Source organism: Hypoxylon fragiforme (assembly GCF_022984875.1).
Source record: "Hypoxylon fragiforme strain CBS 206.31 chromosome Unknown GGS25scaffold_5, whole genome shotgun sequence".
NCBI lineage: Eukaryota > Fungi > Ascomycota > Sordariomycetes > Xylariales > Hypoxylaceae > Hypoxylon > Hypoxylon fragiforme.
The window spans coordinates 1024171-1038020 of record NW_026054760.1 but is presented as its reverse complement, the minus strand read 5'-3'; the positions used below and the strand labels follow the sequence as shown (position 1 = coordinate 1038020).

General features: G+C 44.9%; 3 protein-coding genes across 3 annotated transcripts; 2 read left to right on the top strand and 1 right to left on the bottom strand.

The window, feature by feature from the left end:
• Positions 1–423: 423 nt before the first annotated feature.
• Positions 424–5360, bottom strand: GGS25DRAFT_531521 (uncharacterized protein; the record flags this gene model as incomplete). The annotated part of the gene is made up of 16 exons (XM_049265505.1): positions 424–707; positions 772–920; positions 978–1128; positions 1186–1231; positions 1285–1408; positions 1470–1702; positions 1796–1930; positions 1990–2072; positions 2174–2506; positions 2561–2714; positions 2765–3831; positions 3886–3952; positions 4010–4144; positions 4193–4543; positions 4605–5177; positions 5241–5360. 16 exons carry the CDS (start codon positions 5358–5360, stop codon positions 424–426), a joined length of 4005 nt encoding a protein of 1334 aa, XP_049116488.1.
• Positions 5361–7174: 1814 nt separating this feature from the next.
• GGS25DRAFT_271426 (nucleosome assembly protein) lies at positions 7175–9227 on the top strand. Its single transcript, XM_049257391.1, has 5 exons — positions 7175–7418; positions 7503–7582; positions 7658–8386; positions 8439–8755; positions 8822–9227. The coding sequence occupies exons 1-5, from the start codon at positions 7375–7377 to the stop codon at positions 8870–8872; spliced, it is 1221 nt and encodes a 406-aa protein (XP_049116487.1). The 5' UTR covers positions 7175–7374; the 3' UTR covers positions 8873–9227.
• A 1331-nt stretch (positions 9228–10558) lies between these two features.
• Positions 10559–12679, top strand: GGS25DRAFT_271357 (uncharacterized protein). Its single transcript, XM_049257390.1, has 8 exons — positions 10559–10948; positions 11066–11373; positions 11449–11928; positions 11991–12100; positions 12150–12192; positions 12246–12304; positions 12361–12442; positions 12499–12679. The coding sequence occupies exons 1-8, from the start codon at positions 10653–10655 to the stop codon at positions 12525–12527; spliced, it is 1407 nt and encodes a 468-aa protein (XP_049116486.1). The 5' UTR covers positions 10559–10652; the 3' UTR covers positions 12528–12679.
• The last annotated feature ends 1171 nt before the right edge of the window (positions 12680–13850 follow it).

The window sequence follows — 13850 nt, the reverse complement described above, 5'->3', positions numbered from 1 at the left end:
CTATTTCCACTGCCACTATTTACCTAGTATTACAACTGCTGCCGCCGCCCTTACAGCAAGCACACTTTTACCAAGGCACAGCCCAATCCTTTCAAGAAACCAGTTCTTAATTTAGAGGTAAGTACGTTAGTAGGTATATAATTCTACAACAACCAATTTACTATATACCACAGGTGTTTATGTTATAATCTTATCCCATGACGACATACTTCGACAAGAAGAGTCTGTATATACAAATTAGGATACACACTATATATCGAGCACCACAAGAAGAAAGGTCGTTATTTCATCCAACCAAGACTAGCAGTTCCTCTCCTACCTCTCTATGTATATACCTCGGTAGGTGCTCGGCAATGATCTATGACTCGAAAGCTATAGTCCAAAGTATCATCAGTCCAATAACAAGACGGGAATTCTTCCACGTCAACCTTCCATACGCTCCAGAATGACTTTATATTCCTTGCGCGTCTTGGACTTCTTCGTGCAAGCCACCTTGACCTTGTCGAATGCCCGAACCAGTCTCTGGAAGAGGTAGACCTCGCCGATCCAAGAGATTATTAGGTATGTAACACCGAGCACCACGAGGGTTATCTTAAAAGATGGGCTGATATCGGTCAGCTGCATCAGCTTCTTGATTCCATGTGATGGTGCGAAGACCATATATATGACGACGGCAAGCGCCGCGAGGATAGTGGTCATGAATGGCCCTACGCAAACAGTTAGCAAAACAGGGGTTACAACTGTATTTGAGAAAGATGAGTGGCAACTTACAGTTCTGGGTCATTGGCTGGCGGAATGGTTTCCCAGCACTTAGAACAACCCCTATGAATATGTACTCAAAACACGACATAAGGAACAAGGCTGTGTTCTGCGAATTCTTGATGTTGGACTTGTCTGGGTTCACATGAGGCGGTATGTACCTATATTTCTTATGTCAGTACACTCGATTAAGTTGAATTTACCGACGTCCGACTTACCAGCTTTGCTCTCGTACGATATTCCACGCAGCAGCCTGAATGAGTATACAAATAATCATATGTCCTAACAAGGGTGTAAGGACCTTCCTTGACACCAATTTCGCAGTTGGTCGTTTTTTGCTCAGAATTGGGTAAGGCCCAGACCAGCCCACTGTTATATGAATTAGCACCCTAAACTCAGACAGACTACAACATACGGATTGCTTACTGAATATGGCAATTGGCAGTATGATGAGCACGTCGATAAATAAGAACTGAAAATTATCTGTTAGCTAAAACTTAGAGGAGTGGCAGTGGTGATTCCTACCTGAAAGTCGCCTAGATTCGAAGCCGAGGCGTAGAGAAAGCTAACAGAGGTGAACTGAATAGCAGAGTAAATGCTCATGAACTTGAAGCAGCTGAAGCTCGTTACTAGAGCAGCCCGCCCTTCTCTAAATTTCAAGTTAGCGCCGTCGATATATGCAATAGTTGGACTACTAGCTGAAAACATACCGAATCACATCAGGTACACATCGAATATCGAATACTCTAGATGTGAAAGGGGCGGCAACAGATGCCTCCGCTTCGGAAAGTGAGATCCCAACGTCCGCGGCCTTTAAAGCACCGCAGTCATTTGCTCCATCCCCGCAGAATCCACAGCAGTAGCCTATGCTTTGAAGTTTCTCTACCAGTTCATGTTTCTCGTCTGGAGACATGCGTGCAAAGACTCTGCCCCGGACCAGCATCTGATAGTCTGTTAGCTTCTTTACGTAGGAGAGCGGAACCACCAAGCATTGTGCATGTGAGGATAGTAATAATAAACATCAAGAGTCACTCACCCTCTGCATAACCTCATTCGGAGCAAAATCCACTATCCATCGGAAAACATCCCCGCTTACTGCAAGGGAATAGTTCTTTAGATTCATTATATCGTACGGCAATGAAGCATCCCTGTCTACAGGGGCTGGGAGCGGCTATAACACATTTACTTAGTCAAGTTACTCGATGGAAAAAAAAATGATACGAGGCTTACAAGTAAAGTCCGATAGTTTAGTTGAAAAGCCGGGTCGTCTATGCTTTCCCACTGTAAACGGGCATTGGGGTCGCGGAAGTTTCCTATAATTGATTACTGGGTTAGTGGCCGATATAGACTGTCTGTCGGTTTGTTCTCGAGAGCCAACTCGTATCAAATTTTATCAAGGTGGTAAGAAACTGACCTTCTGCAAAATGGGGCACAAAACAATGAGCATCTTTGTCGACGAGACCGCAGTTTCTCGCTACACTGATGGCTGTCAATATATTGTCACCTGTGACCATAATTGAGCCAATGTTTGACTCTGTGAGCTCTTTCAGTACTGAAGCAGTCGTTGGCTTCAACTTGTTTTCGAAGATGATGAAACCGACAAAGTCGAGGTCTTTTTCGACTTCTTCACGCTTGATCTTCTGGGACTTTACCCATGAAAGCTTCCTCATGTATTTTGTGGCACACGCGATGACTCGGTATCCTTTGTGAGTATAGTAGGATAAGAGTTCGTCATAATCAGCCGGAACTATGGGGGATTAGAATGGGCCAAAATAGGGGCATTATTCAAGGGAACACTTACAACTTTCAGGTCGACATATATCCCGCATACATTCTGGTGCACCCTTGACGTATATGCTTCCACTTTGCTGGCCAAATGCCCGCACGATCACGCTAGCTCTTCGTAGTTGTGAGACGAACTCAAAGGATCTCAATATCCCAAGTTCAATAGGGACCTGTAGCCATGTCAGAAAAATTTAAAAACTACTCCAGAAATCAGACTTACGTTTTGCCCCTGGTAAGAAAACCCGTACTCATCTATGTCATACAGAGTTGTTACAGGTGGCCGGGCAATTGAAGGGGATAGACCACCTTGCTCTTCATCATCCTGATCAGTATTGCCTTGGCTACCCTCTTCGAATTTCCAGCCAGTAAACTCAAACATCTTGAGATCTAGTGGATCTCCAACTAGTTCGCCGTCGACGGAGCGAAGTGAATGGCATGTAGCCATGGTGAATAGACAAGCGCGATATATATCATATTTGTCCCCAGGACCGGCATTCAAACTTGAGTACGGGACTAAATTTGACGCCTTGGTAACAATATCATCAAATCGGTTCGTCGATCGAGACACTAGTCGCATGCCTAAAACATCCAAGCCGTCCTCCGTCAGAGTGCCTGTCTTATCGAAACACATAACATCTAGTTTACCGCCGACATTAACTCTCTGCGGGCTGATGCAAAATATCTGCTTCTTTTTAAGACGGCTCAGAGCGAAGTTCGTTCCTATAGTAAGTGTAGCCGGAAGAGCGGGTGGAACGACGATGGTGATTAGATCCAAAGCCCTCACAATTATCAAGTGCCATGCCAACCCCAAGCGGAGGAAATTGACGAAAGACACAACGAATCCAAGTAGTGCGACACATCCCATGACAGAGATGTAACGGAAAGAGTCGCGATAGAATTTAAACCCAGACGGTTTGGGGAAAAGCATGGAGCGAACGAGTGAGCCCTTGGTCGTGTTAAACCCGGTTCTCACAACCATAGCAAGCGCAACTGCTTCATCATCTCTATTGTCCTGTGGTCGTCTTGCCCTGATGATCCTGGTGCCACAGAAGAGAAAGTGGCGTGCAACATCAGGAGAAACCGCAGCAGCACTCAGATTCATGACTTGGAGGGTCTCATCGGTAGCGGGGATTTTTGAAACCGGCACGGATTCGCCTGTAAGCATGCTCTCGTTGACGATACAATCTCCGCTGAGAAGTAAACTGTCACTCGGGAACTGTGTGAGGCTAGGGTCGCTGACTTCATATACATCACCCGGAACCAGATCGCTCGATGGAACATGGGCCCCTTCGAAATAGTTAGAAACGTATAATTAGCCAAAAAAGGGATCTTCTAACTTACAAAAGCCGTTTCGAAGGACTCGAACATCGCATTCAAATCGAGAGATATCGCGAAGACGCCGCATTGTCTGCCCTATGTTAACTATGAAATGTTCAGGTAGTTGCGGAATAGGATTGTTACGTACAGCTCGTGTTTCTACTAGTGTTGCTATTATGCTGCCTGCTGACATGACGAAGATACAGATGGCATAGTAGTAATATTCGTCCAAGGACCAAAGGATCAAGCTCGCTATTTGAAAGACATAGAATGGGTGGAAAACCTAGAGCCCGTCAGTTGTGTGATCATAGAAGTGCCTGCTACAACTTACCTCATCTATGAGCAGTTGGGGAATGGACTTTTGCTCAATGTCAATGATGTTCGCTCCGAAAACGCGCTCTCTGTGGTCCTTCTCATCACCATCAATACCGGCACGCAGGGCTCGAACGCGGGTCCACGAAGGATCCTTCCACCCATTACTGATGACAAATCTACCCTTAAACGGGTGATAAAAGAAGCGCACGTATCGGTAATTGATGGTTCGGAGCTCAGGTACTAATGGATCGGCGTCGTCCTCCAGTATCTGGGCAAATATCTTTTCTGGTGTTCCAAATACAGCGGATAGAGGATGGTTGTAGGCCTGTGTCTTCACGTCCAGAATGGCCATCTCACCCCATTGATTCTAAAGGATGTTTAGTATGGTAAATTAAATATTGCACGAATTTCTGAACATGAAAACTGACCTCGAGTACTACCCATTGACAATCATGAAGCGGACACGACTCGCCGATCAACTTGACTTGCCATCTTGGAAGCCATCTCAGGAGCAGATATGCGAGTCCTAACGTCGCAACGGAAATGAAAACATACACAACGTAGCCAAGTTTACTTGTACGAAACCCAGCTATGACAATAGTGAGATCCTCGTTGGCCATGTGTAGTTTCTGGCTGGTTCTGCCATGACCTCGACTGCTGACATCTGTTACGCCGCTGTCTGTTCGGAGGAGCCTGGTATGGATCGAGTTTCGCGATATAGTCGAGGATCTTCTACGCATCACATAATCTTCGTATGTTTCCCCGTTCTCAAGTTCCTGCTCCGAGCTACCTTCTTCCCCCTCTTCCTCATCAAAGTCGAACGGCGTTTCGTCTATATCAAATGATACAGCTCCATCCTCGCCGAACAACATCCTGGTATCCGGCTCGTTCTCGTCTTCGTTATAATATGCAAAGCTTGCCGTTGAATCTGCACGTTGGCGACGGTGGGAAAATGTGGAAATACTCGTAGGTAGGCTTTCTGCCATGGGGCCGGAGTACAACTAAAGCAACAGAAATCAGGAAAACAAAGCCTTAATGTAACATGGTATGATAAGTAAATATACCTGATCTTGTGCCATCTCGACATCCTCGAACACGCTCGAACTACTCTGGTTAGAGTTCAGTCCATACATTGGTACGGGACGGGTGCGCCTAGGCTGCGCGTCTCCATGGTGATCCTCCATAGTGAACCTTGGTGGAAGTATCTTAGCTACCGATACGGACTTTCGAAATATGTATTTAAATTTCACTAATTTTTATCATTTATCGGTGGCGTCGGTTGGGAGGCATATGGTAAGCACTGTTACCGATTTATCGGCACGCGAGCAAAAGTAAGATTCTAACAAGTAGGGACATGCTGAATCACTTATGGAAGTGCTGAAGCGCAATGCATCTCTCATGTAGGAAGGGAATACAAGTTTCGGTTATCCTTAATCAGGTGGTGATATTTTTCCGATTGAGTTATTCGCATTCGTGGGATCGAGTCGTCGAGGGTTACATAGGATGATACCGCAAAGGTTGTTTCCGAGTTGGTCCCGAGGCAGCTCATCTTCAAGATTGTATATAAACATCTTTATTAAAGCCATTGACGATAAGAGATAACGATAACGATAATAATTATTTACCTAGGTATGTATGTATGTACTACGCCGTACACTGTACGCAGGTACGATAACAATTTTAAGGTTTTCGATAAGGATAAGCAGAGTCCCTGACTCTGGCCATTGAACCATGTCTCTGTAAAGTTGTATCGTATTACCCAAAACGGCAAGGCGAATTACCAAGTCTAAAGTTGCACAAAAGGTACATTCCACCACAGCAGCTACATAATACATAGTGCATGTATTACTTGTATAGCTGCATGCAGCATACTACATACCTACACCACACTACGTAAGTTGACGTGGCTACCTGCCTACGGCGTATCGTAGATGATGCCCAGTGTGTGCAATGCATAATTTCATTTAGCATTCATGGAGAAAACCTTTAACGTTCAATACCTTGAGGGTGGTGCGAGGCATGTACATGTATATGTAGCCATGAAATCCTTTGAGGCTACTAGTAATAGTTAACTAGCAGTAGTATTAGCAGTCGTATGAAAGTATGCAATAATGTATATAGTTACATAACTACAGTAACCCACACCGCTTTCTACCAGATTTAGCTTAAGCACTATAATATGTAGGCATGTACACTTATCCACAGTGTTGTGTACCCTTTACAGAAGATGAATGGACAGCATTGCAAATATGATACCCTACCTTGCCATATGAGGACATACAATATAGCATTATGGGCATTCATCAGGTTTCTTGTCTGGATAGTATCCAATAATAATAGTACTATGTAGCACCTTAGGTTAAAAGTGATAATAGATGGAGATGGTTGAAGCATGGCAGCATGGTTTACTGCTATGTACTATCTAGTATCTAGGGTAAGCACTGGTACTAGGTACCTACTAACTAGTAGTAACTTTGAACTTTGAACTGTGATTGCTGTGTTGTACTACCTATTCTAAAAACATCCAATACATCTAACCTAGTGGGTTCACTGGGTTGGTAGTGCACATTCTATAGGTACCTAGTAGTAGTAGGTAGTAGGCACTGTATTTGTAAGTGTTTTTAGGAAAGAAAAAAAAAATTCAAAAATTTAGAAGAAAAAAAATTAAATTTTATTTGAGGGAAGGCGGCGGCGGCACCCAACAACTTCTCTTCGTCTTTTTTTTTTCCTACTACCTTTGGAGGGGACACTGACAGGGTTGCGCCTTTCCCCCACTTCGCCTCTCCCACCAGACTAGTTCAGTCTTGCTGCCCTCTCTCATCAAATTCCCCATCACCATAGACCAACTACTTACTTTCACCACTACAACTTCTTCACTTTTCTCCCTTTCAGTTGGACTTTAAATCCCCAGTTCAACTCTTTTTTTCGTCGCACCAATTAATTTTATCGCTGCCTTCTTGCACCTGTCATCGTTTAACCCTGACGTGCCAACCCGTTTGAGTTGCTGCTCTGTGACTTCAGTGCCTTCAGTGCCTACTAGGTAAACTCCACACATCACCCTCCGCTTAATCTATTCCTACCTTTCTCCTCCTTGCCTCTTTTTCTTTTCCAGTGGACTTAAAAGTCCCCTATCAGATATCGACGCGCCTGCTTCCGAATCAATCATAAGCAATACCATCCGCGACGGAAATATTAGCAATGGCGGAACCGATTAAGAATCGACGTGCAGAGGTTCCTGCTCCGTAAGTATATGATATTTTCTAACATATCGCTTATCTTTCCTTCTTCGAACGGCATTAAGTTCTAATTTTTTCTTTCTTAATTAGTACTCCGCAGAACACACCTGCTAGCAATGCCCCGATCTCATCTCATGCTCAACAACCGGGCGTTGCCAGCATCAAGGAGGGTAAGTTCATCTGTGAAATCAATACCAATGATTGTTTCCGAGAGCCTGCTATTCCTAACACTCTTTGCGCTATAGAGGATCTCGACCGCGCTGCTGCCGCGTCTATTTTCGCTCAGAACCCCAAGCTGGTTCAGATGATTCAAGGTCGACTTGGATCTCTAGTCGGTCGCTCTTCCGGCTACATAGAGTCACTTCCTACTGTTGTCCGCCGTCGTGTTGCGGGCTTGAAGGGCATCCAGAAAGATCATTCGAAGCTCGAGGCTGAATTCCAGGAAGAAGTGCTCCAGCTAGAGAAGAAGTATTTCGCCAAGTTCACACCCCTCTACGAGCAGCGCGCTGCGATCGTCAACGGCAAAGAGGAGCCCAGCGAGGATCAGGTCAAGGCTGGTGAGGATGAGGATGAAGAGGGCGAAGACAAGGCTGAGAAGGAAGCCAAGGACGAGAAGGATGAGAAGGACGACGAGACTGCCGCACTTGTCAAGGGTATCCCCGAGTTTTGGTTGTCCGCCATGAAGAACCAGATCTCTCTAGCCGAGATGATCACCGACCGCGATGAGGCTGCTCTTCGCTATCTAACTGACATCCGAATGGAGTACCTCGACAAGCCTGGATTCCGTCTAATCTTCGAGTTCGCCGAGAACGACTTCTTCACTAACAAGACTATTACCAAGACGTACTTCTACCAGAACGAGAGTGGTTACGGTGGCGACTTCATCTACGACCACGCCGAGGGTGACAAGATCGACTGGAAGGAGAATCAAGATCTTACCGTTCGCGTTGAGAGCAAGAAACAGAGAAACAAGAGTAAGTGACGGAAAACACGACCCCACAAATACCCCCTACTAACACTAGGTAGACACCAAGCAGACTCGTATCGTTAAGAAGACGGTCCCAACGGAGTCCTTTTTCAACTTCTTCTCGCCCCCGAAAGCGCCTACCGATGATGATGATGATGCTGCTTCTGACATCGAGGAGCGTCTTGAGCTGGATTACCAGCTCGGCGAGGACATTAAGGAGAAGCTGATTCCTCGAGCTATCGACTGGTTCACCGGCGAGGCCTTGGCCTTTGAAGAGATAGATGATCTTGAGGACCAGGACTTTGATGAGGATGATGACGACGAGGATGATCTGAGCGAAGATCGTGATGATGAGGAGGAGGAATCTGATGATGATGTTTGTCAACCATTTCCCCCCCCCCCCCCCCCTGCCACCAAGATGTTTTGCTAACTCCTAATTCAGGACGATGGTGCGAAGCCAAATCAGGACGCACAAGAGTGCAAGCAAAGTTAAATGTTGTCCTCGTTTGATCACGCATTCCACTTAATTTTACACATCATGGATCTTGCTCGGAAGGGGGAGTATTGAGAAAAGGATGCCTCATCTCTCCCAGCCGCTTTCATCGTTCTATTAACCAAGGCAAATTTAATGCTGCAAATTTGTCGACGCTCTACAGAGGTCTTGCACCAAATGGTCTGAAATCAGGTGAAAAATAGACTGGCCATTCCTATTAGGTTCTAGGCTGCTTTCGGAATCTTGTTCTGTATTGATTGGTAGTTCTCTTCGTCGTTTTTTCCCAGCATGCGGCTGGTCTGGAGTAGTTCGGTCGGCCGGAGGGTAGCAGCATATTACGACGAGAGACGCTGGAAATAGGGACCAAGGGGCAGACTTTATGCCAGCACTGGGAAGGGAAAACTCGATGGGTCGTCAGTAATGCATTCGGACAGATAATCACACGAAGTTGATAAACGTTTGGTACTTGCGTATACGTGTACTGTTATGTTTCCGTGAACACAGATTGTAATTCATTAGGAATCTGAATACTTCTACATTCTACGTTCTACAACAAGCACGTTGAAGTATCTATCTGGCTATCCACCAACCTACCCCAGGTGGAAGACTTGGTTCGTCTTGAGGTAATATCAGCATACCTACCTATATCTAACTTGATAGGCTTGATAGGTTTCCATGATATTACAAGCTGATGTCCCATCTAGTTTGGCTAATCCCGTGACTCAAGGCTAGTTGCAAATGACATCCGATGACGGGATCTGACCATGAAGACAGAATGTGATAATCTCATTTTTCCTCGGACTGATTTTGCATACTATGTAGTATGTATTGTACATAACCTAGTAGTTGCATGGTATGTAAGGAAAAGCTGGGTCGGTCATCCCTGAAGACCAGTAAGAAAAAGAAGAACCTTGAAAGCTATAGTACCTAGCTTAGACTGCTTAGTACCATGGTAGTTCAGTGTTGTCGCTTACGACCTGGGCAACATGTTAGTCTGACATGTTAGCGAAAACGCCATCACAGGCTAAAGTCGAAGTACATAATGGGAAACTTGATGACTGTGAGTCTAACTCTACATACATAGTGCCTTATACATATACGTTATATAGGTATATATGTGCTTAACGTTAAAACGGATCATAACGGCATTGACGTATTCAAGTTTCTATTTCTATAAATATGGGATAATTAAGATAGCAACATGAATAAGAATTTCACTACTACATATAAAAACTAAGGTACTTTCTAGGTAGGCTACTATTATCAATGATGTACATGTAGATAGTAGGCCGGTACTGAGGACCGGATGAGTTAAGAGTTTGAAAGCACCACAATTGCATGTGGTTTGCAGCTGGCATGCTAGGCACCCAGGTAGGTGCATAGGTGTTGTACATAGTAGGTATTAGGTATGTAACTAAAAGGGTGATATAATGCGGCGGAAAAATGATTGATCTATCCAAGCATTTTCAGGACATCGGACCCCTGAGACCCCTAAAAAATCCCATGTGCCAACTGTAAAGGCCCGGTACATGAACAAAAATTTTCGGAAGTTCTGAGTCAACTTTCGATGTTGTATCCCGCTTTCTAGCCATTGCTTCTAGCTATATGTAGGTGATCAATTCCTTCAAGGTTTTATTTTAAGAGTAAACTTTTCACAATATACATAGTATACTTATACTTATATATTTAAGTCTAAAATCTCATAGTCTTACAAAAAAAAAAGTCTCTAGACAATCAATCAATCAGTCAGTCAGTCAGCCACTGGGCAGTTCGTAAAACCATGGCACAAACAAAGAACATATTGAAGACGTCCGAGGCCGATCTATCGCATCGCCTGGAGGTGTCGACTTCACCAACAGCTACTACGTTCCATTCCCCGCTGTCGAGCTTTGGCGGGGCACCTTTTGGTCAAAGAGGACAACCGAAACAGCTTAAGCCGTTTAATACCCAGGATATTAAGATCCTTCTGCTCGAGAATGTCAACCAGAGCGGAATAGACATTCTAAATGCTCAGGGTTACCAAGTCGAATCCCATAAGAGTTCACTGCCCGAAGATCAGCTGATTGAGAAGATTCGGTGAGTCTCATCACCCATCACTTACAACTAAATAGCTACCTAGCAGCTACCTTGTTATGTAGTAGTGAGAGTATATAACTTGTTAGTAAGACCAAATTTCTGACGTAACTTTGGTAGTGACGTCCATGTCATTGGCATTCGATCAAAAACCAGGTTAACTGACAAGGTCCTCCGTGAAGCCAAGAACTTATTAGTTATTGGGTGCTTTTGCATCGGTACCAACCAGGTTGACTTGGAATATGCCGCTCATCATGGCATCGCCGTCTTCAACTCACCCTTTGCCAATTCCCGTAGCGTTGCTGAGCTTGTCATTGCCGAAATCATCTCTTTGGCCCGCCAATTGGGTGATAGATCCAATGAGATGCACCGAGGCACCTGGAACAAAGTGAGCAACAAGTGCTGGGAAATTCGTGGCAAAACCCTTGGTATGTGCCACAACACCTAGCCGTTTAGACCTGCCACTACACTTAATGGTGCTAACATCATTGGCCACATTGAAGGAATCGTCGGGTATGGGCATATTGGCTCGCAGTTGTCCGTTCTTGCGGAAGCCATGGGTATGTCGGTCATATACTACGACGTCGTAAGCTTGATGGCGCTGGGTACCGCTCGACAGGTGCCAAAGCTCGAGGAGCTCCTCCAAAACGCCGACTTCATCACGTTACATGTCCCGGAGCTACCCGAGACCAAAAACATGATCTCTGCCGCACAGCTTGAGCTGATGAAGGACGGCTCGTATCTCATCAATGCCAGCCGCGGGACCGTAGTCGACATACCTGCCCTCATCAACGCCATGCGTTCTGGTAAGATTGCCGGTGCCGCATTGGACGTCTATCCAGGCGAGCCGCGTGCAAACGGCGACTACTTCACCAACAGCCTAAACGGCTGGGAAGAGGAACTTCGCAGTGTGAACAACATCATTCTTACGCCACATATTGGTGGCAGCACTGAAGAGGCTCAGAGAGCCATTGGTGTCGAAGGTGAGGAAATTAGCAGGCGATTCGTGTAACTCCTTGAGCTAACGTAAGCGTGCCCTATGTAGTTGGCGAGGCCTTGGTCCGCTACATCAACCAGGGAATCACTTTGGGCAGCGTCAACATGCCCGAAGTTAATCTACGCTCATTAACTCTGGAGGAGCCTGACCATGCACGGGTAAGACACCAGCCGTATAGACGACCATGGCAATAGCTAATCATCACAGGTTATCTACATCCATAACAACATACCGGGCGTTCTTCGCAAGGGTTAGTACCATGACGACACATTATATCACAGGAAGAAACTTACACTTAAGCAGTCAACGAGATCCTCGGCGGGCACAACGTCGATAAACAGATCAGCGATAGCAGAGGCGACGTATGTTAACCCACCTTCTGTTAATACTGTTATTCCCAAACTAACAAAGCCCTTAGCTTGCATATCTCATGGCAGATGTCAGTGATGTCCAGACAAGTGATCTCAAAGAGATCCACGATTCACTTGAGGGTTTGGACTGTGAGTATTTGCCTAGCCATACCGCTTGAAAATAGTAGTTATTGACAAGCACGCAGCTCGCATCATGACCCGGGTCCTCTACTAATACCAGCTTGAAATGAGGAATTAAGATGGTATGAAATGAGTGAAGAAGACGAGAAAGACGAGAAGAAACATATTGCATGATAGGTATATAAAATTCAACCTAGGGCGGGACGGACACCTTGGAAAATTGCATGCGAGCATGGTTAGAAAAAGGAGGCATGGAAGGTTCAACATCATAAACAGCCCAAGGCGTACAGTACTTCGTAGTGGGTAAACGTGAAATTAACTATAGTACCTACCTACTATCATCTACTAGTACTAGTAACTATGTAGGACTTACTATGTAGGTAGCTACTGGGTACTATATGTATCATATGTCTTCTAACTCAACACTCCACGAGCAACAACAACAACACTCCACCAATGCTGCAACTCATAGCTGCCTTTGGTCTTTTTTTTTTCTTTTTTTTTTCTTGGGATATGCGTACAGTTGTATTTTGTCGGTGAAGAAGCAAGAATAAGCTAAGAGAAGTAGAGGACATTGGGATTTCCCGACAAATCCGAGCTTAACGAGTAATAAGTAAAGAAGTAACTAAGAATGGGAAAGGGTCTTTTTCGAATTTACGGAGATGAAACAAACATTAGTCGTTATGAGTGGGCAGGGTAATGGATCGCTTGTTCCCCGAAGCACCGGCCTATTAAGCACGGTCAAGGAGAGGGGACGAGAAAGAGGAGAGAGGGGCAAGGGATGGGATAGGATGGGGAGGGGGAGAAAGCGGTCTCGCTGGATTTAAAAAAAAAAAAGAAGAAAAAAAGAAAGTCATCGATTGGAAGAAGGAAGTTATTAATGCACAACAAGCTGTGCGCAGCAGTCATATAGTTGTTGGAGAGACCAAGAACCCGGAGATCAAGTCTGGTCATTAGTTAACTAGTTTATGTAGAATAAAAAAAAGTCGGGTTTCTATGTGGCAGGTTTGGGCTGCTTTCCCCTGCAGATATTCGGATATGTATTTGACACCAGACTATGGTTACATAACTAATGTAAGTATTTGCTGTAGAATCCAAAATTTGATTCGATGATAATTCCTTTTTTTCTTTTTCGTCTTTATAATCTTTGTACGATGGTCACAAGCCGAATTTGTTGACTACCAACCAAACCAATCCCATTGACTTAAAGTCGGACTTTTACGGTTTCTTGAAATTATATTAAGACAAGCATAATATAGGGCAGGCAAGTAAGTAATATGTAGGTGTAGTTTTTCATGAAGACTACGGGAGAAACCTACACTCAGGTCCTACAGTAGGTAAACTCGCCTATTATTAGACGGTCAGGGATCCGTCTAATTCAATGGCTCGGTGCTCGGAGTTGGTGTGTGCATGGCCA